The sequence below is a fragment of the Nipponia nippon genome, unplaced genomic scaffold, assembly GCF_047370975.1.
Source record: "Nipponia nippon isolate SJK-2023a ecotype South Korea unplaced genomic scaffold, ASM4737097v1 scaffold_1, whole genome shotgun sequence".
Lineage (NCBI taxonomy): Eukaryota > Metazoa > Chordata > Aves > Pelecaniformes > Threskiornithidae > Nipponia > Nipponia nippon.
Window position 1 is genome coordinate 27,622,017 of NW_028262290.1, and position 23,867 is coordinate 27,645,883.

A 23,867-nucleotide genomic window follows, 5' to 3' on the forward strand; every position below is an offset into this window, starting at 1 on the left:
CAACCATTCTTAGAAATAATGACAGATGTGAGAGATGTAATAACTAAGTATTCACCCACCCTTTTCTGCCAAACCCACAAAAACAAAAATCAGTCAGGCTAGTCTATCTATGAAGACACATCAAGACTAGTGAGATTCCAGAATATCCTGCTGGAAAACTTAACTACTTATTATCTCAATGCACTGATAGAGAAGCTATATCTGTCTCCCGTAACTACCAATTTTCTTAAGTCCGCTGTCCCCAAAATAATTCTTGATCCACATCATCCATGCCTTGGGACACTGGAAATCTAGGTTAAGCTAGATATATTTAAGCTAGATAAAATATTTTCAGAATTTTGCTGCTTGAGGAACATAAGATTTCACAAAAGACAGAGCTTTTCTTCTGCATGATACAAAAAAACCCCTCTGGTCTTCTGTGATGAAATGTGAAAAATCTCATATAGCCAAACGATGTTGTTTATTCAGCTCTGCTTTCCATACTGAAATCCAGTACTCTACAAAAAATGTTTTGTTCAGTCTAGACTTACTATTACTGCTGTAGAATACTAAGTCACTGGTGAGATCAACAAAGTCCAATATTACCTCCAGTAACCTACATCTCCCACCACAAAGGAGGAGGATATGGCCAAAATACCTTTCTGAATATTTGTTAACTGAAACTGCATAAACAGAAGTTCCAAAAGCTTTATGGGATGCCAATATGTATTTATGTAAGTGATTAGAGGGTTTAGTTCCACTAATTGGCCAATACATTCAAAAACTCCCACAGAAGAGAAATCTAGGAGTCTTCCTAAACATAGACTCATCTTTAATACTTGCTGCAAATTCTGTGCAAATGTATGTTAGACTATTTAGACTTTGCATTAAACTAGATTTTTGTACTATATCTCTTTCCACCTATCTGCCCTTTCTGATGTATTCCTTCTCTCATATTGAAGAATCTTTCATTATGATCAAACAATAGATATTCTGTTTGCAAAATCTGAAAGAGTTAAGGCAGTTTACCTACAGCACCCTAGGACATGTACCTTTCTGCATCTCTAGTGTTTCCAGTTCTGTTTGTCCTTAATGGTCATTCCATATCCCCAGAGGACAAAGATACCAGAATCTCTTCAATAATACTACGATAGCAGAAACATGCTAACCAGCTAGAGAAGGCATACAAAATTAGACACACATCTGCTCAGATTAACACGATCTCTCTGCATACACATCTTTAGCATTAAACTGAGTTTGATTCTTTATCATTTGCTAAAATTCCATTTTTTTAATACAATTGACATTACAGATGCTGTTATTCTGAGACAGAAGATAAGCTGATAGTACACAAAACCCCTAATAATAATGGCTTGCACTTATCTCTTCTAGGGCCACAGAACTATGAAAGTTTATTTAGCAGATATTGTTAAAGAGTCTCAGGAAAACCTCCTTAGATTAAGTTTCACTTACCCAGTCTATTTTATCCACATTCCAATATTTTTTTAAGTCACGGAACTGCATTAACATTCCCTTCAAGCCCACAACAATAATGCTTGCTAGCACACACTGCAAAGAAATAAAAAACAAAAGCCATTTGCAGAATTGGTAGTGAAAACAAATGCTCTTTCTCCAATTTAGTAGTCAATATTATAATTAAATTATCAAAAAACTGAAGTTAGTGTTTCAAAAAAGGGATAAGCACAGGTGTCCTTGTGACATAAACGTAACAGTATCAAATCCATTTGTTTTTTTCCTGAAGGCAATCTATAGGCCACCTAATTGTGAGAAAAATGACAGAAACTTCAGGACTTCCCGAGACTCTCCATGTGTCGCCAGACCAACTACATTCTGCCGTAGTCTGGGGGGCTCAGATGCAAATCAGCACTCAACTTCTACACAGTGAAGAATTTCAATTCTCCTTCTTCATCACCTAGAGAAAGCCTCTAGAGCAAAAAATTGTTTAACTTTGAGGCAAACAAAATAATTTATTGATGTCCAAATTGGAAAGGAGGAGCAGATGGATGAAGAAATCATCTGGAGCCGAAAAGGATGGAGTACAAAGCGATGGACTTGCAGTGCATAGGTGGGGAGGACTGAAAAAGCATAGTAGAAAAGAAATAAAATATGAAGAAAGCAACACATGAAAAGTTTTTTAAAATAAGGAAAAAAAAGCCTACAGGAAACCAGTTAAAATTTACATATAATCCATATAAAAAATGAAGGGAGGAAAGCAGTATAGTATATCGTATAGCATCATAGTATATAGTAAGAAAAAGGACATATTGTGCACCCCTCTTCAACTGTCCTTACTTTGCATGGTTGAAATACGTTATAAAAGGATCTGTGTTTGAAAAGTGAGAACCTTCACGTGACACTATGTAAACAATAGCACAAAGTAAGTTTAAAACACTGTTGAGTTAAAATTTCATGTACAAACATGGCAGAATTATGGATAATTTTGGAGCTGTATTTTGCATCTTTGACATGCCTTTAGTTAAAATTAAATATTAATTTGTAATACTAAAAGTTAGATATAGCTTATGTGAAAACACACCACGTTACTTTACAGAGTCTTAGTGTAGAAGACATATTCCATGACAGAGATATACGAATACCTCATAATCTTTCTGTAATTAAGTTTAGATCACTATCTACAACCATTTGTGTCAAATTTATTTGAAAAGCAAAGTCATACATCATATGTATAACTGGAGAAAAATTGTAGATCTTCATTAATTTCTATCACACTTTGTCAATTTACAAATCCACAGCACTCTGGATGTATATTTTTCATAAACTACATGCCAAACATAAGTAGAAGAGAAATGCTTTCTTATATACTTATGTGGTAGCTTATATATGGAACTATATATGAGTAAAATCTACATGTGTTATGTTGTCATGTCTGTATTTTATGATTTTGAGACTTGCTGTACCCTTACTATCTTTCTGCCATTGAAATTAAATATACCTGTTTTAGAGGTAGTACTATCTTTCCCTGAAAGAAATTAAGTCATTAGAAAATGTTTGACATAATCTTTAAAAAAAAAAGATAAGTACCATACCATAGGCAGCCAGTACAGCATAGGTCCAATTGCATAGATCACCACAAGAATTAATACACAAGAGATAAGGCAAGCCACCTAAACCAATAAACAAGAAAAGCAGATCATTCAATCTAATAAAAAAAGATATAAATTAAAATGTGCGAAAAGGATTAATTATCAAATATTGTAGACAAAGTCAAGAATGAGATGTTGAAGAGGTTAACTATTAATGTATCTACGGATTGCAGATTCATATAATTTCAGTTTTAATCTCTGGTGATTACGTTCAGCCAACTACAGTGAAAACATAGTGAGAGATCTCAACATCTGTGCTTGACCCTGCTGACAGAACACAGACACAGACCACAGCATCACTTACACACTCGGTTATTCAATGGAGCGTGTGTGTGCAATGTCTCATCCCAGAAGTTTCACAGCACCCACTGTCATTCTGTAACATATTTACAGACATGCAGTGTGTGTTGCACTAAAGAACAGATCTATCAGCACTGAGCAAAAATTATGTATGGAGAACTGTGTCGTCATTTTTGCACAAGAGAAGATTTCTAACTTCTTTTACTGGGATCAACACTAAAAAGAAACTATTGTGCTAAGTCAGAAACCACCAGTGATTTCACATTAATATCAGTGGACTTTACGTTAGAAAATGTAGGAACAATTTTTTTTTATATATTAAAATTATAATTAATGCAGGTGACATGAATCCAGACAAATACATGGTCTAAGGATTATATGTTTCTTCACAGTATTATGTGGTATTAATCTGATGGAAAACTACAGTAAAATTGCAGTCTCCTACTCCACTCTGAGTGCTCACAAAGTAGAGTACTTCTGGTCTCATTAAGATACCGTCCAGATTCACAGAAGGTTTTTGACGATAAGTAGACAGATGCTCACTTTATTTTTATATTGATAATATGTTTCTTTACTAAAATAATTAGGTTTCATTTTAAGAGACAAGTTGTTAAAAACAAAACCAGACAAGTTGTTAAAACACTAGAAAATTAAAGCCATGGTGTACTTAAAAATACCATCAAGAAGTATAGACAGAGTGTTTACAGAAAAAGGGACACAAAATCTGCTCGTAAAGTCACAAGGAACTTTTCCCTCTTTCCGCCTTCCCAAAAAGAAAAAAAAAAAAGTGTTGATTCTATTTGAAGGACACTTCTAGCCCATGATACAGTCCCTCACTTCTGTTTTCTCCCAGGAAAAGATATCACTGAAGAATAAATGGCATTACTGAATCCCAGCTATAGCCGTTGGAGAAAAAAGGGCTGCTCTGAGCCCCTGAAAGGCTCTTTGCATTTCCTTCATGACGTATGTCAAAGTAAACCGACTTCTCTCTATGTAGTCAAAGCAACCCCTCACTCTTTTTGCCTATGATCTGACCAACATTTATTAGCAATGTTCTTCTCATCTCTTCATTCTACTTAGACAGCCCCAAAAGTAGAAGATTAAGTGGATCTGTTGCTTTTCAAAAAGAAGACAGGAGAGAGAATGCTATGTTTATTAAAGTACCCTCAGTGTTAACGCGTGGCCACACTGTAACTTTTGGATGCAGGCTCTGCTGTACTGTGAAACCAATGGATAAAGCCAAGCAGATACTTGTTATTTTTATGATGTACTTCCTACCTTGAAATCAAACTATAGTGGTTTCTTTTTCCGTTTCATATGTTGAATAACCTTCTATCAGGGCCTTTGCCTACATGTACCAGAGCTAAAGTGCTCAGATATCCTATATGCCTTCAGGTTATAGGTCTTCAGGTTATAGGTCTTCAGGTATAGGTCTTCACGTTACCTTAAAGCTTCCTTGGAAAAGCCATGATGCAGTACAACTGCAAATTGTACAGACAATACATGAACAGATAACAGAAGAGGCTGCCTGTGAGGATAAGGGCACGTGGTACGACATTGAATCCAACTCAAAGATATGGCTAGTAGCACAGTGGTAGCTAAACTATTTGCATATAAATGCTTTTAAATATTATTATTGGATAAACTATTCATTATGATTAATCAAGTTCAGAGTACTGTGTAGGCTAATTAGCAAGTAATTAACATGTAGATTTTTGAAATAAAGCCCTGTATCATTTCTTAGTATTGTGGTGTCTGCATGAGAAATAATTGCACGACATGGTCAAGAAGAAACAGCACCTGTAGACTGTGCTTAGTCTTGTCAGTTGTACCTCATTGTCCTTTTCCTTGTAAATTAATGTCCTTTACACAGGCAAGAGCAAGTTATAAAAAGAAAATAGCAACAAACTCCAAAGGATGTAACATTTATGTGGCAGGATGCCACTGATGGAGCCTTGAATTTCAGAGGAAGGAGGGAGAGGCAGTACTTAGGGGTGAGCCTGCCCCAGGGGTGTCCCAGGTGCTGTGGCCCACGTGGTGCCACCATATGCAAAGGTCACAGATGTGCAGTTTGCTGCCTCTCTTGTTCACAGGCATGGTTTGGACAGGTTACATCCTTACAGGGTCACAATTATCATTTTCATCAATTGCAGTTGCCTCTTTTCTGAGCTACTGCAATAAGAACTTCTGGGGGTGGTTTCCAACAGTAGGAAATAACCCAAAAAGGCCTCAAAAATCTGAGTGTCATCTCTGTGGGCTCCATGTATACTGAGGGATGGACAAGTACACCACATCACAAGGCAGAAGTTGTGAGATTGCTTAGGTTTTTTAGCAGCAGCTCTTAAGGTTACTTTCACTTTATTTTGAAAATCAGATAGAAGCACTAAATTAAATCTGATTTTTTTCTAGAACTTCAGCTTAGCCTGTACCATTAAATCCATTAAACACCATTAGAGGGCACTTTTGTTACAGTGTTAACAAATTCACATAAAACTGAAAGGGCTTGTGTGTAGTTTCCTGCAGTCTGAAAACACAATTCCTAACCTCCTTACTGACATAGACTTTAGTGTTTATATTGAATTAAACAGGTAAAAATTAATAAGGGGAACCACTAGCTTTTCTAGTAAGACAGTTGCTGATCAGATGCAATTCCATGCAGATTGTTAAAAATGACAGGGCAGAGTCATTTCCCAGGACAGAGGAAAAGGGATAATAGGGAAATACAAGTACAAAGTACAAATCAGTACAAGTTCCAGTGAATAGTATCATAGCCTTACTTTTCCTATGTACTTCACTCTAACCCATTACCTGTGTTTTGGCACCAGTACTGTATAAAAGTGTCGTCCGTCCCATCGCTGCAGCACTTGGTATGCAAAAGAAAAATGAAGGAATCGCGTTGCTGAGGCCATGAGCCAAAAATTCCTGCAAAGTTGTTAAATAGAATATGGTTTTTTTCCTATTGTTCTGTCATTTCAATGCTTCTTGCCAACAGAGGAGTCCCCTATGTAAATATTAGCAATGACAAAGTATGGCCATATATTTGAGGGAAAAAAATCACATATGTACATGACAAAAGATCTCCCAACATAATATATCTTCTCACAACTCAGAACTAATTTGAATGATAGAGCTGCTGAACCAGATTCATCAAAAGCAGGAGGCACATTTTGTTCACAGAATAAATGATATTGCTAAGTTTTGAAGATGAAATTCAGCCAAAATATTTACATCTTGATCCACATCTGCTTTTTAAGAGGCCAGATTCTCAAGTAGTGGGATCTGGACAGTGTCCAGGTTGTTTCTGGCTTATGACTCTACTGGAAAGACAGCCACTTTTTTTTTCTTTTAGAGCATGCTTTAGTGAAAGTGAAGTATGGTAGCAATACTATCTGCATGCTGTCTTTCATTACAAATACATTTGGTGTTTATTCACAGTCAAAATGCAGACATGTCTGAACAAAGATTTATGGAAGAAAAAATGGGGAAGCCACCTTGTATCTGCAGCCTGAGCTGAACAGTGTTTTCTGAGAAAGCACCCCAACTTGGCTACCCAGCATCAGTCTTCTTCCCCAGATTATAAGGAGCTCATTCATCTCCTGAGAGCAATGTGTAAGAAAAGACCTCAATACTGCTAGATGTGCTTAGGACACAAATGGTTTTGTATCCAGCCAGGGCAACACCTGATCATAAGTTCGTCTTCACAGCACAGGACAGCACTGCCTTAAAGCTCGCCAGACAGCCTTGCACACCCACATGCCACTACACAGAGCCCTATGCCTGGCCCCTGAATGCAATACAGCTACACTACCACACTGCCACCGCAGCCTCTGTTCTCATGGTGGTTTTGCTCTTTTGCTCCATTATTCGACATACACACAGTTTCCAACACCTCAGTAATTAAGCTGTGTAAGCTCTAAGTTTTCCAAAGGTGCAGAAAGACGTACAGGTTGCTGTGTTCCATTTCGTGCTCTTGAGACAAAACAGCATATCGCCCTGAAGCCTGACTTGTATTAAGCTCAAAGCATTTTCCCTCTGCTCCCTAGAAAACATGGCTCTGAAGCATCAACAGAAATTCATGGCACAATGTATTCATTCTGAAAAAAATTTGAGAGACCTGAGTAGACAAGAACATTCCCACCATATTTTCCAATGACACAAAGAGTGGTAAAAGACATGCACTCACGTAGCAAGACTGACCTGTCTAGATAGGGTGTTCAAATAGACCTCCAGCTGCAAAACCAACTGTTCTTCATTCAACCTTATGTCATTTATCCCAAACCACTTAAGAGAAAGGTGGCGGCAGCATTTTCATCACGCAGCACTATTGCCAGTTATTTAAAATGGAGTGTTTATTACCACAGTACTTGAATAATTGTCTCCACGGATTTCCAGTTGCCTTGGAGTTACCCACCTGCCATGACCAGCAGTGGGGTAGTTGAGAAAGTAAACATCCCACTCTTACTTAACCTTGCCCACTGTAAAGTTGGACTCTGAACAGAAAGCTCCTATGGCTGCAAATTTGGCAGAACTGTCTGAACCCACTCTGCTGCTTTTATACAAATAAACCTTTCTTTCAGATGAGACTTCTACTTTGCATAAGCTTCATTTTATAATATCAGATATGTCCTGGGGCTATAAGTACCTAGTTTCTTTTTAGAACTGCTTTGTTTCTTTAACCAGTCACTGATTTAACATCTTGGCTGGTCTTTAAGAGCTCAGCTACCAGAGAAGAAGCTGTCTTGTCTTAGAACACTGAAAAAATGCATTAACATCCAAATTGGCTGCTGGCTGCCCCAAATGCAGTATTATGAGATTATCCTGGAGGATGCATTTCCCTAAAAGGAGCAGCAAAACCAACTAGGATGTTCTACAGAGCTGATTTGGGCTAGATGTGGCTTTTATTGTAATCACTGGAAGGCCTCAGGATGCTATATGGATCTCACCCTTTCCTGCTGGCCATTCATCTATAATACATTTCTAGAATGGTGAAGAAATTTTGAGGCTTATGGACAATAAGGAGAAAGAGCTTTACCTGGTTATCATCCACAGTATATTTAAACTTTTTAGCAGAGGCTTTGGCAAGAGCTAATGATGCTACATAACCAACCAGTGCTACTCCAAAAGCTTCAGTGACTACTTCAGACAGGACGTTCATGGGTGGTGTCTGTGGTGATGGTAACCTATAAAAAATACAGACAGTCCTTTTTGCAAAGCCTGGAACATAGCCTTGATATACCTGTAATTCATGAAAATACAAGAGAACAATCTCTGTGCATGCACAGCTGATTTTTTTAATACTTCTAAGGTGACATTTTTCAATATTTTACAGCAATAAGATCTGTGGGGAACTGCAGGAGAGAATTTGTACAGGAAGATGAAACAGTTTCAGATGGAGTATTCCATTTGTAAACTTCAATTTGAGAAATTATGAAGGGATCCTTATAAATTAGCTCCCCCACTGACAGATAAAATCAGCAACCATTCCCTAATTTTGTAATGCGCAACAAAAGAAGCTCTACTGTATATTTTTATCTTTTTTATAGTTGGCTTTCCTGTGAAGTTTAAACCTTTTAAGCAATTTGGTATTCCTGTAGGTTATGGACAGTATGGACATTTATTCCATCTAATGGAGACCTTCTAATGCAGACTGCAATGAAATGCCTCAGTTAAGAACCACATCACCCCAGATTGTCTCTGTACTCCACAAAAAGACTTCAGTCTCTCCAGAGCACAAATCACACCACCTAAGAACCAAACCTCACTCTGAAGGTTTCTAATGCTCACCACTGACAAGGCAGTTAGTTAGATATTTCAGGTAAGTGTGTACGTAAAAATACATAAGAATGATCCAGGCTTCTGCTTGAGTTTTTCAACATCACAGAATATTCTCCTGTGAGATCAGACAGAAAATGAGCTCCTGATTAAAGCTGCACCAATACAATTTAGCTGCTCATAACACATATCGAAAGGGCACGCTTAGCCCTGTTTAATCTCAGATACATAACATGTAATAGCGTGCCCTAAATACTTAAAAGCAATTTTCTTTCTCAGTGACTTCCCTTATTTTATTTCTATCAATGCAAGCTGCCACACATGCACTCATGCTGTCTTGGACTTGTACTTTGTGAAATTTAGGGAAACCCTGTGCCCTGATTTCAGCTGGGATAGAGTTAATTTTCTTCCTAGTAGCTGATATAGTGCTGTGTTTTGGATTTAGGATGAGAATAATGTTGATAACACACTGATGTTTTAGTTGTTGCTGGGTGGTGTTTATACTACTCAAGGACTTTTCAGCTTCCCACGCTCTGCCAGGTACACAAGAAGCTGGGAAGGGGCACAGCCGGGACAGCTGACCCAGACTGGCCAAAGGGCTATTCCATATCATATGATGTCATGCTCAGTATATAAACTGGGAGGAACTGGCCAAGGGGCAGTGATCACTGGTAAAGGAGGGGCTGGGCATCGGTCAGTGGGTGGTGAGCAATTGCATTATGCATCACTTGTTTTGTATATTTTTTTTATCATTATTATTATTATTGTTTTCTCTTCCTTTGCTGTCCTATTAAACTGTCTTTATCTCAGCCCAGGTTGGTTTGTTTGGTTTTTTTACCAATTCTCTCCCCCATCCCACCAGGCTGGGTGTAGGTTGAACGAGTGGCTGTATGGTGCTTAGTTGCTAACTGGGGTTAAACCACGACACCCTGCAATTTCCAAAACGGAGTTTACACAGCAGCTGTGCTATTCCTTACCAACCCTTAGAGTCTGAACATTCTCTCTGACATCTGAACTAATTTCTTTTTCCAGTTAATTATACCGATTTTTTTTTTCCTTCTCTTCAAGATCATGGAGAAAAATGTATCACTGTCTGTAGTCAGAATGCTCTTTTCTGGATTATGCATATCTAAATCCTTTACATTTCCTCAGAAACGACATTTTCTAAAATTGCTATATAAGTGAGTGGAGAAGAACAGAGTGTAGTAATCTACAAGCCTTATCTCATTGCAAGTCCTTTCTGCTATAATAACCCAAGGAAACCCTCAAAAAGCAGGTTGCAATAATCTCGTAGAGAGTGCTCTGTCCTCCTGTCATACATCTATCAGCCATCATCAGGTACTTAGTACCTACTTTCTATTCCATAAAGTAATGAAAAAGCTATGAAAATTTACAAGAAAGTCTGCTTTTTTACAATGATATCTATACAAATATATCTGGTTAACATGGGGTTGAATTGTGAGAGAGAATTTGAGGAGGTTGGAAAGGAACATAATAGATTTTTGCCATTCCTTATTTTAAAAAACTACTTTGACCTCTTCAGAGACTGTTCTCAGAAGTAAACATATTCAAAAGCCACAAGCTAATGAAAAACACATTACCCCTCAGGAATATGTCCCACAACTTCTAGCCCATAGACGTATTCCATATCAGCATAGTAGCAGGCAACGGATGTAGCAATTACCTATTGATTCAACACAGAAAAAGATGTTATGTTTCTATTGCTTTTAGCTTCTTACATGGTCCCTATTATTGCCTTACTTAATCACATGACAGTGTTCATGCATTTATCCTTAGATCAATCCTGTAAGACAGGGAATATTATTACGAACATTTTTGCAAATGTGGAAGAAAGTCAAAAGAAACTAAGATCTGGACACAATAATGAATTTAGAAAAGGTGGTTGAAGAAAGACTATGGTGGAGTTTGGACTTTCTATGTTAATGAACAGGATCTGTACAAGTCTCTGTAAAGCCTCAGGAACCTTGCCAATCAGTGTCCAAACTGCCTTTATACAGCACGTGCCCCAGACCACTGCCATTCAGGAGAGCATCTTAAAAGAATTCATAATTTAGGTGCTCCTGAGTGGTCTGATTCAACTGATGTTTTCTGAGCACATCTAATCCAGACTGGCAGTGTGAACTTCAGCACAAAACACAGCAGGAGATGTGACTGCCTCATGTTTATTTTCCTGCAGGTATAAATGGTGCTGAGGGAGTGGAAATTTTGGCCCTGAGGAGGTTCAAACTCACTTCCCATACTTTTTATGAGATGGACAGACAAATCCCAATAGAACAGACAAAGGCTCCAGTCTGTGATCCTCAGTTTGCTAGTACGTTTTATCCAGTATTGTTTAAAAAGCAACACAGAAACAGATCTTAGAGCAGGGACCAGAACCACACTATCTTCTTTTCCAGCATTTTGCCCAAGAAAAATTATTCTTTTGTAAGTAACTTCTTCCAGCAACAGAAGAGTAATTGTGATGATCTGCTCTGAAAAGCACCTGCCATCATTTTTTAAAATTTTCTTTTAGAGAACTAGAGAAAAACAGAAGTCTGTCCTGGTGCTGGTTATTTGACTATAGCCTAATCATTAAAGTAAGGATTTACAATGCAATAGCTAATTTCAATTTAGCGTATGCCATGTGAAAGGAAAACTGTAAGTAAAATTACAGAAAGCAATAGCTTAGGTATTTAACTTTGCTGCAGATAAATAGCAAGTAACATCTAAGCCACAGCTACCCAGCACAAGGGTTGCCTGAAGTTACAAAGTGCCTGTTACTTTTCATTTTCTGTTTCAAACTACTTACACTTTAGCATTCTACGCTTCATGTTCTTGTGATTATGTAAAAAGTAGTAAACACATGAAAAATATTATACAAATTGGAAACGTATGTCACTTCTTTCTTAATTATTTAGCGAAACTATTTCCTGTTCTATGATTTAACATACAGCCATGAAAATTAGCTACCCATTTAATAAGTGGCAGGTGTGGCCGTGGGTAACTATAGACAACACAGTAAACTTCAGCAGATTACTTGAACCACTGAAAGCTCTGTAAAGCAAAAAAAAGTCCGATGTTTGATTTTGTACTTACCAAAACTAGATCGATGGGAAGAACAACTTTAATGTTTCTCTGAAATTTCTCATTCAGTTCTTTAACAAGAACAAGCACCACAATGCTCAGCAAGGAGAGAAGTAAAGTCTCCAACTGAACTGATCTGATATTCTCAAATATGTAGGCATAAATCTACAGTGAACGGCAAATAACAATCACAGATCAAAAAAAAATGTATCAATTTAGGTCATATGCTGTGGCATATTCTACACAACTTCAGACATCTCAAATAATCTGTGAGAGCAGAATCAATACTGCAGAAGCTGAGTCATCTGACAAACTGACCTACACTTAAGATTTTGCAAGGAAGAAAATAACCAATTGTTAAGATACTATGGACTTTTGAAAACTCAAAAAATGCAGCGAATATTTGTATATACGAATTTACAAATTTCTATTGGTAGAAAATAAAGAAAATTCCTGTAAATGTGGTATGTATCTTTTTCTTATTCAGTCTCATTAAATTCAGTGAGATAAATGAATGTTGCACAGAAAGTTGAGAGAAGCCTACATGACCAAAGATTTATTTTCAGTGTCCATAGCTCATAACATCCATCAACTGTAATAGTAAAAGTTAGTTCCGAGGAAAAAATTTAAAAGACAGAAAGGAGGGGGGAAAAGAAGGAGAGAGAGAGGAAGACCGAAAAGGGAAAGAAAAATGCAGTAGTGGCTGGATGGAAAGAGAAGCAACAGGAATCTTCCCAGAAGGTCATCCTCTTCAGGGCATCCTCTCCAGTACATGAGAGGATCCATGCAAATACTTTTTTAGAGTAACTGTACAGCTTCAGCAGGGTGCACTTGATCTCCCTGTTGTTTGCCCTTGCCCATTACACAAACAGTGCTCCATGGAGCATGGATCAGGTCCAGATGCTGCACATCCTAATTAGCTGTCAAGCTTTGTGTACATATGTTATTGGTTAGTTAAATAACTAATATTATCTACTGAGCCCTGTTTCTTTCCCTAGCGTAAACTTGTAAGTTAAAAGCTGCAAAACAAGAGGTAAAAAGAGAATAGGGGAAGAAAGGGTGATTCACACATCAGTGGCAAGTGCTTTCCAGGGGAAACTCTCCATGGCAAGGTGTGGGAATTGCAGGTGCAAGGGTGCGAGGGGTGGGGAATGCTGGACCAGGAGGTTCAAAGTCCTGCCACACTGCACTCTGGGATGTTGAGGAATGGCTACATCATTGCACATGAGAGGCAGACTGCAGTGTTAAAAGAGAAAGAGGAGACTGGAGCAGAGCTATGGAGCTGCAGATGAGAGGCCCTCAGCTTTTCAGAGGTTAATGTGTGGTGCAACATGCTGTAAAACATGGTTAGAACAATATAGCTGGGTCTATAATGAAGAAAGGAAATGCGGTGCTGAATAGAAGCAGCATGTGGAATAGAAATACGGAATAGAATGACCAATGGTGATGAGTAACAGGGAGCTCTGATGAAGAATACAATGTTGTAAGTAACAGACTCAGAAAAATGCAATTGCCTTCATACCAGCACAGATGACACTGTTGTCAGAGAATTGTAGTTTTGGTTCTACTCTCAATTTGAGGGTCTGGAAAATGAGGCATAAATCAGTATCATAACAGATTAACAGAAAGTAATGAAAAAATTCACAAGTTTACTGGAATGGTTAGAAGGGCTGAAGAAAGTTAGAGGGAACTTCTGTCCCAATAAACAAAGAAATAATCAGATCCCTATCACAAGTTTTTTTCAGGCCTCATGAATAAAAACAATAGGCTATTGCCTGGAGGAATAGAGAGGCATGAAAATGGACATAATACACATGCTTACTAAAGCTGCAGAGGAAAAAAACAAGGCAGGCTCAGTCCCTTGAATTCTGTATTTATATTCTGGGAATTATTGTGTAGCCTGAAATGCAAACTATATAGAGGAACAAAAGTAAAAATTTAAGATGTAGATTTAGACTGCATCACAAGTAACTTCTTTTTAAACCTCAACATTAAGGATAGTAAAGTCAAGCAACCTAAGCTTGAAATAATAATATAAAAAAAAAGCTGTTTTCTCTGTCAACAACTAAGATTACCACTAAAATACATGAAAAGTGACACTCGTAGTCTTATCAAAATACAGATTAATAATTTTCTGCCCAGAGAACCTATTCTCAAATACATGTATAATGCTAATAAGGTTTGACAGTTTGGAGCTTAAATACACATATTTATATTGGACAGGAAAAAGTACTAGAAAAATTATCTTAGGAAAGAACCCTGTTCTAGCAGAAAGGTGGTCAATATGATGATATAATTTTTTTCCACTATTCTGATTCTGTCACTCCTTGAAGACATGATGCTCATTTTGAAGAATGAGTAAATTACAAATAACTTCCTGATTTTTCCTCTCTCGCCCTTTCTAAGAATATTTTCATAATAATGTAAGGGGGGAAAAAAACACAATTAAAAAAACCTCTAAAAATGGTTGCAGAAAAAAAAGACAAAATGTAATTTTCCTCATAAAGAGGAAAATTTAGTCCAGTCCCTTGAAATTTAGCCCTTGGATTTTTGATTAAGGAGGCACAGTATAACCCAGAACAAACCTTTCTCAGAACCCACGAAAACATTTCAAAATCAACTTTTTAAATAATATGATATATATATGTCATAAATCTGAAGAATCGTAATGAAACCAGAGTTTTTAACAACATATTGTGCCACTGTAATCAGACAACGTGGATTGTGTCTTGAGTGGCTTGGAACTAGTCTCTGTACCCATAATTTTCCAAGAATGCACTTTCAAGAGAGCACAGGACTTGGCGCAGTGCCCAAGCAAAGCTGTGATTAATTAGGACAAAAGGAGGCAATCTGGAAAACTATATTTCAAACTGTGCCCACAAACTTACCAAAGACTGAACTAGATCTAAGGTGAAGTGGTAAGAAAAGGGAAGAAATGGATTGATTCCTAATTGTCGAAGTCAAAGAAACATGGGCTTATTTTGAAATGAATGGTGTCTATTGAAGTGTCAGCATTAGCTATCTGTGTTTAAGGTGTTGAATTTAATTTTCCTAGATAAAAAGTGAGACATATGGTTGGGTGAATAAATATAATTCTAATGAAGGATTAGAAAGAAATATGCATAAGGTTTTAGAATTTCTGTCTTTCTTTACAAATTGACTAAAAAGGAAGCTTCCATTTAATTTTTAAAATATATAGCCAAATCTTGTAGACCTTTGTCATAGTTTTTTCAGACTTTGCGAAAAACACTTTATATGAACTGCTAGTGTATTCTTTGGTGTTTCTCTTCAAATCATACCCTTCAGGGTGTCATCTACATCAGCCAATAAATGAAAAAGAATGGGACTACCAATGCTTCGTAACTCCTGTGAGTTCCGTAGCATGAACAGCTCTACCCCCAAAGTGTCTGTAGCACACTGAAACAATTCTGGCAGTAATACATAAATATTAAATCAATTACTACATCAGACTAAAGAGCTTCCACTGACTATTCTGTTCCCAGGTAACCGTTCTGTGAAAACCTAAAACTACTGATTTCATGATATGGCCGACAAAGCCAGGAGACCATTTCACAAACGACTCACAGGCTCTTCAGAAAAAAAGAGCATGTGGCTCTTAACATGAATGTGGTTAACATATACCATAGCTATCTCTCTATATTATACAGTTCAAACATTTTACTGTCCAGTCAGTTACTGTACTCACCCAAAGTGAAAGTGTAAATCCTAAATGTAAGCACCTAAAGCTCAAGCTTGTAATAGCACTGACATCTGATTAAAAAGAAATATTTATAAATGTTTTCATCACAAACATCATTATGAATTCAGTATTTTACATATTTTGATCATGCACTTACTGAAATAATTTAGAAATTCTGTAGCAGAATTTAGTTTGATATTGCAGTGTATGAAGCATTTTTTTGTGTCATTACATAATTAAGAAAATTTAAAAATACAGCAATAATGTATTAATTGACCTGTTTGCCTCTTGTTTTTTATATTTATTGCAGTTTTGTTTAAAAATTTTTAATGGAAATGGTCTGGCAATATTATTAGGAATCAGTGAACATTTTGGCAATCGATGGAAATTTGCACATAAGTGACAAAAGCAATATTCTAACTCTGCACACATATATATACAGACACTGAATGTCCCTATTCGCATGGGAAATTAATGGCTTTGAGTTCCACTGTATTTTCACATACTTTCATAGAGTAATAATGAACATTGTAACGGTTAATATTCCAGAAAGAATGTGTATTCTGATGTAATAATGAAATAATCTGAGGGTTTTTTTAATGTGTACATGAAAACCTGAAAGATTAGTTCTAAAATGAGTATAGCAGCTGAAGCAAACAAAAGAATTAAAGGAACATATTAGTTAAAACACTTAATACGGTTTAACAGTAGATGACCTCATTGCATTTTCAGAAATGTTTCATTTTGATGTTTGTTAGACAAATATAACACACTGTGGGAAAAAAAGTACAGGCAACTACTGGGAACTATATAGGGAACAAACTGGGAAAAAAAGGGAAAAAAAAGAAGAAAAAAAAGACCAATAGTGGGAACATGAAGGTTTTATCAGCTAGTTGCAGCACAACCACAAGAATTTTGCAACAAACTTGCAACACAACCACAAAAGACCCCATTTTGTAAAGTAGGTTTGTTACATTGCAGGAGTTCATTTTGCAGTGCTGCATTTTCTCAGAAACTTGTGGAAGGATAAATATATGCACACATGGATAAAGGGCAAATATAGATATGTTTTTCTGTTTTCAGATGCTAAGTAAAACTTGATGATGCTTTTCTTGTCCCTTCTAAAAATTAGATCTCACATGTAGTCTACCTTCACCATTTTTCTTCTTCACCTTCACCTTGCCTTTCCCATTATAAAATACCAATCGAAGCTGCAAAGTGCAGCCCTATTGCAGTGTTACAAACCATGTACAGGGAAAATGAAATTTAATAAATTACATAAACTATGTGTAAACACAAAATTCCCATAGGCTCTACGCCAGTGTAGTAGATTTGTTCTCCATATACAAGGCTCATTTTTACATATTTAATCATGATCTCACTTGCTATAAAGAATCCATTTCACTGGCTTGCTTTACTTTCAACTCTCCTATCACACTTTATTAAACATTCTTATTCTTGCTTTGCCAACCCAAAGGCTGCCTGAGGCAAAGCAATCGGCTTTGTGAGTGGGAGGTGTTTTGGAGCAGAGAAAGAAAAAAAAGTAAGCAAAAATACCAGTCTTTGGGTTTCAAGAATTTGGAGAAAAGAACATGTCCGGAGAGGCATGCCAAGTTTGCCTTTCACTCTCTAGTTACATGTGCACACTAACATATATCTAATTAGTATAATTTTCATATAAAACTGCCACCACAGAAAAAAAAAAGATTGTTGAAATCTAAATCTGGTGCTTCTGACTGAGGTACTGGACCTTCTTAAAACAACCCATAAGTCTGAACAGATACCTGAAACCTTTTAAAATACTTGTATGGTAAAATTGTCCCTTCTCAATATGAAGCCTTTTTTATTATTCTTTTAAGTTTTACAGAGGATTTTTTGTTTGTTCATTTGCTTTCACACAATTCTACAGAGCAATTCAGAACCTTAAAAAAATCAGGAAAATTTTTCTTTGGAAAATATTCAAAGGGGTTTGATTTCAAAAGTGAAGTGAAGGGCAAAGAACTTGTTTCAGATACATTAAAAAATACAAGGGATAAGGGAATAGATTTCTTTCAAAGCATTTGAATGACCTCATTTATGATATCATCAGCACACCAACATGGAAATATTTCTTCACATCACTGCTGTTCCTTATTATTGCTCGTAATGTATGTTTTGATTATGTCTTGGCTGTGGTACTTAACACCAGTCATTTCTACAAGATGACAATATTCCTATATGTAAGTATAGTCTCCATGGAAACGCCATGAAAAAGAGGCTAGTCACATTTTATGTTAAGAAGTATTTATGAAAAGGTTTTTAAAGAATTAAAAAATATTTTAATATATGATGAATAATTTGTAATATTCTCACAGGCCATCTAACTACTCATAAAAATGCCTATAACGCTTTTAGTTATGTCTCTACAAGATAAATTACTTGTGTTTATTATATGTCCCTAATTCTCGTTAATAAATTAATCCTGTAAAAAACTTATCAATGGATTATCCATACAAAATGTTATCAAATTTATAAAATACTATGAAATAGCATTCTAAAAAGAAACATCTTCTTATCACAGAATTCACATTAACAAATTTCTCAAAATAATAGGAAAAAATAAAAAGCAGAGTAGTGCAAGAAAATATAGTCAGTGCTTTTAAATAAGGTGTCCTAATTTAGTGGCTAACTAGATGAAGCCTCGCTTCATCTGATAATCAATTCATTTTTGCTATCAGTGCAATGTAAATATCACCTCAGCAAGTAAAGTTCTATTATGAGCAAAATATAATCTTGACAGATACTTTTGTGACACTACTAATGCTTCTGCCAAGACATTTTGCTCACAGCACCTAAACTCAGTTTGCTGGAATAAGTTACCATAAAGAATATGTTCTCATGTCTTCTATGCAATAAGATTATACAGCTTTGCCCTTTAAGGTTTCAGCCAACAATATCTACTTTCCAAAGGGAGGAAACCATGATACTGTATGAAAGGTTGTATGCATTTTATAAAAATTACCTTAAAGCTGTACACTTGCTATGTTTATGGCAAAGCATAAAGCAATAAGTAACATATCTAGGGTATTTTTTGCATAGGAGATCCACAAATCATGTGTCATTTTCCTTTTACAACAATGATGGTCAGGTTTCATTCAGCAAAATACGAAAATATATTTAGAATTATATTTGGATATATCCCTCCCACATGCTGATCCAGAAAGGGTTAACCCTCCCTGCACAAGTGTGTAATTGCCCAGGATAATAAATGGAATTATTGATGCTGTAATACACATATTTTAAATTGATTATTGTATCCTTTCAAAATAAGACCCATTCCTGTTAATTCTTCATCAAGTTTTCCTAATCTGTTCTCATAAACAGGCCTAGCAACATGAAGGTTTTGGTATTACATCTTCTGTTCATTCACACACATGTGTAAAAAATTCCTTACACTTATATATAGCCAAATAGCATAGTTATTTAAAAAAATGTTAGCTACTGGAATAATCCATCTCTTTTACTGAACTCACATGAAAAAATCCTAGTGGTCCCGATATATATGGCATTTTCATTCCCAGCAGATACTTCACTTGTGAAGTCACAACATGTGTAGCTGCTCCTGTTGTCATTGCACTTATCACTGGTTCTGTTAACAAGAAAGTGGCACTGCCCAACTGCAACATAAACATCGCTACCTAAAAGGCAAAGACATGAGTATCAGCAATTATAATAAAATGCAGCTTCCTGGTGTTAGGACAATGAGCCAGGGGTCCTTTTAATAAAATGTAAGACAAATGAGATAAAGATAAAAAGCAAAAGTCCTTTGAAGGACAACTATAGCTGAAAATGGAACCCATTGAAGCTCTGTGGATTTAACTGCATTATCTTATTCGCATCACTAGTTTCCAAGACTCCAACATTTGTTTAGTAACAAAAGCAGACTCAGAGAAACTGTCTTCATACAATGCTTAGTATTCTCTCCTGCTCAAACACATAAGCACAATAAACACTATAAAAACATCAACTCAGCACAGCAACATGAAGTAAAGCAACTCAAAAGATGAGGGCTGTGCTAAGGCTCATGCCTGCTCCACTGCTATTCAGCCTGAGTAGGCAAAGGGCCATATCTTGGTCCAGCTTACCGACTGCTGACATGTCAATATCAGGATTCCCAACATTAGTCATTTCAAGAGCTACCAAATTTATTAGGTGCTAAAACTACAGAGAGATGAGTCTCATGGTGAGAGCTCTGTCATCCCGTGGAGCCCTGCCCTGCCCAGGCTGCTGCACCATCAGATTTCCCTTCCCACGCAGTCACACAACTGCTTTGCTCCTCCAGCAGACCCTTAGCCTCCTGATATCCCACTGATCCTGGCATACAGTTCAATACACCGTGGTATTTCGTGCTCTCATGCTACAATATCATAATATCAAATACATCAAGTATCTCCAGTCCACTACCTCTAGTTACATCAGCTTCATATGTTGAGGTTTCTGGTTTTGCAGGTGTTCAGGTAAGGAAGCAACAGAAGTTGCTTCAGATGACAGAGGACATAAAGATACTTATTTCTTTACAGAGAAACAGGGATGTTTATATAGTTATGTGTTCTGTATGAACAAACTTTATAAACTTATAGTAAAAGTAAACTATTTTAAAGACCTTTAAGATCTACTTCCTGTGCATTTGAGAAATACTTGAACTAACTTAAAGTAGATTATATGTATGCAATCAGAAAATTTAAAATAGGAAGAAAAATTCAACATCCAATTTCATAAACACAATCTCATATACAAACTGGATTTCCCTGCTAGAAAAGAGTAGATTTGGCTCAGCTATATTTGACCTTGAAGATTATTTCAGCTTTGTTGCAACTTTTACAGAAGTTATACAGTATAGACATATAACGAAAGAATAATATTCCTCTCTAATCCAGGAATCTGGATTGCAGCTGAATCTACAACTATTGTAGATATTTTGTAGGAATATAGGACAAATATCCAAAGTATTATTGTGTACTACTATGTTTTCTCCCCTTATCCCAGACTGCAATCACTCTTTTCCTCTGAAGAATGAGATTTGACAGTTCTTAATTCTTTGAACAACGTTGTTACATACCTACACGATGCTACTGTGGTTACCATAACACTTAATCCTTTTCTGATCCATAGTAAGACATTAAGTTACATTTAAATTATCTCCCTTTATAATTAGTTCTGCAGATTCATTAGATAAAAAAGCAGTTTCTTACTTCTGTAATCTTTTGTATTTGCTATTCTTCTGTCTGAAAATTTACATGGTCTTGGCACAGAGTTGTTTGTTGTGATACTTTCCAAGAGGATCATTTTGTGTTTACCATACTGAATATCATGCTTTTGGAATATATCACAGCCTCCTCTGCTTTATTTTATTTTGTTCTGAAGCTAAAAGAATCATTTCCAAATGTTATCATTCTTTACGCCTGAACACCATTTATTTCTTCACCATAAATCTCACCTGTATGCAGTGAGCTATGAGTATAATAGAAGAAAAGAAACAAAAATACCAAAGTGAGTGGCTTTTCATTTACCACAAAAGCCTCTAGTGTGCAATTTCCTCTTCCATTTGAGAGATTAAATCTGAGATTTTTTTTTCTCTTTCCCACTAATACTATGCGGATGGCTCTGTACTCGAACAATCAGAACATTGATTGCCACTCAAGATTGGACCCCAATAATTATAATTACTGTTATATCCTCACTGAGTAGTAATTTAGTTAGTCAGGCCTAAAACCGATAATTACTAACTTCAGATATTTTGTTTAGCTGTTTGTTCTAACAGTGTGTGTGTTCATGTATTTAAAACATTGTTCACAGTAGCAAAGTTCAATAAGAATTAAATTCTCTCTTCCCTAGTGAATTTTTGTTTCTTTTCTAAGGTCAGTTTGTATTGTATGGATGTGAAATTTCTCACTGTGTAATAGCTTAGTTTCTAGAGAATGAGATGGATGTTTATTTAGCTGTGGAATCAAAACCACAGAGACAATTCTGTGAACTACATGATATCACAGAGACTTCAGTGTCACTCATTTGCTTTTTTTTTACTTTAGTTTTTTTACTTTACTTCAGCATTTTAGGGGGATGCTTCACAGGTAGTAACTAAAAGGTCACATTTCAAACGTATTTTTTATTGTTTGTTTATAATCGTGGATTATGTAAAATACATCCAAACCATGAGAATGGTTTCAGGTAGACAATTTCTGTCACCATTCAATTAAACGAGCAGCAGCCTACGTTTGGTCCCCTGTCTCTTACTGCAGAAGGTAGCTCAGGACTTCCAGAAACAAAGGCAATGCTTCATCAGCATGTACATCTTACTCTTTATTTACATTATAGTTAAATAAATGTAGTGTCCATCCATGTATCTTCCACAGTTAAGATCTAACAATGAAGCAACCAGAACAGAAAACATCCAGGGAGAAGGGCATAATTTTCAGCATAAGCTGGTATGGGAAACTCCTGCTGTCCTCGTAACATGAGTAATGTACAGAAACTGCTTAGATCAAGAGGGGGCAAAAAGTTGTTTTGAAACAAGCCTCCCAAATCTAGTTGCATGTGAGTTTTATTGACAGATATACTTAAAATTTTTAACATTTATACAGGCCCAGATCAAGTCTCCATTTAACCCACCATGCCGGGCAACAGGTGTATAGCTTGGCTGCTTTTTGGATAAATACTTGAAACTAAACTGAGCAGACAGCACACAATTGCATCACATTGCATTATGTCATAAAATCTTTCACCCACTAAGCAATAACAAAAATGTAGAAAGTTCAATATTCTTAAAGAAATTTCTAATAATCTACTTTATCTTTGCTGTGTTCATGATGCTCACTGTTGCGAGTTTCCGTCTTATTTTCAGATATATTGTATGATTTTTCTTCCTTATTGATGCAGACAAACTACAGGCAAAACTGACAATGAAGTGTCAGAACAGAAAGGAGAAAAAAAAAAAAAAGCCAAAGGCAAATATGTTTCTCTTTTCACTATTTGTACTAATACTGGACTTTTCTTAAACTGTAAAAGGAACAAAATTTTCACCTATTTTAGACATATTCTAGTCTCTAGAATTTTTCATTTTTCAAGATTTAGTTTTTAGGGGATGAAGGAATATTTTGGAGAGAGAACAATCACAGTAACAAAAATGGTTTGAAAGGCACGTGACTCTAGTTTCTTTGTGTGGCTTTTTCAGTACATCACACCATGTAAGAAGGGTCATTTAGAAGTAACTTTCTTGAGATGAATTTTGCTTTCACCAGGTATACATTCTTGATTAACTTCATGTGAATGAAATCAGGAGCTGTCAGAGAAAGGAAAAAAAAAAAAAAACACAGGAGAAATTGAGGGAAATCAGCCTTGAGTTAATGTGCAGTAAAGGAGAAAAGATCATGGAAACAAGTTATAAAACCAAGTGATTAGACAGAAGTGGTGGAAGGTGGAATTTCTAAAAAAAAAAATAGAAAAAAAAAAAGAACACCAAAGTTCAGAATGGAAGAAAAAGAATGCAAAGGGAACCTTTTCTTGCAGCTGTCTTTACTGCTCCATAGTTTTATTCCGACAAGTAGAAGAAGAGAATGGGGATTTAGCCAGGAGAAGAAAAAGGAGTAATTACAAAAAGCAAAGCCCTCTATGTTGATTAATTCAAGCCCTTTTGGTTCTTGTCCACTTTCAATACTTTCTTCCCATGACAACGCACTCAGTTTATTATTGTTAAAATTCCAGTCTCACTGTGTAGTCAACCTAACTTTACGGACAGTAAAAATTTTTATCACGTAATGGCTCTTTGGAAATCACTAATCTCAAACTTTCTGTCCACAGTAATTGAAAGGCTGATATCATGTTACCTGCTGCATGAATTCAGTTTTGGAGAATGAATTTTAAACCCCAAA

General features: G+C 36.2%; 1 protein-coding gene across 1 annotated transcript in view; it reads right to left on the reverse strand.

Moving 5' to 3' along the window:
* Positions 1–23,867, reverse strand: part of SLC26A7 (solute carrier family 26 member 7) — a 73,132-nt gene that overhangs the window by 25,841 nt on the left and 23,424 nt on the right. The window contains exons 4-10 of the mRNA XM_009469286.2: positions 19,473–19,637; positions 12,273–12,425; positions 10,778–10,860; positions 8,437–8,584; positions 6,213–6,326; positions 3,048–3,125; positions 1,453–1,548 (exon numbers count right to left, since the gene is read on the reverse strand). Of these exons, the coding sequence (XP_009467561.2) occupies positions 1,453–1,548; positions 3,048–3,125; positions 6,213–6,326; positions 8,437–8,584; positions 10,778–10,860; positions 12,273–12,425; positions 19,473–19,637 (837 nt within the window). The remainder of the gene's footprint in view (positions 1–1,452; positions 1,549–3,047; positions 3,126–6,212; positions 6,327–8,436; positions 8,585–10,777; positions 10,861–12,272; positions 12,426–19,472; positions 19,638–23,867) is intronic.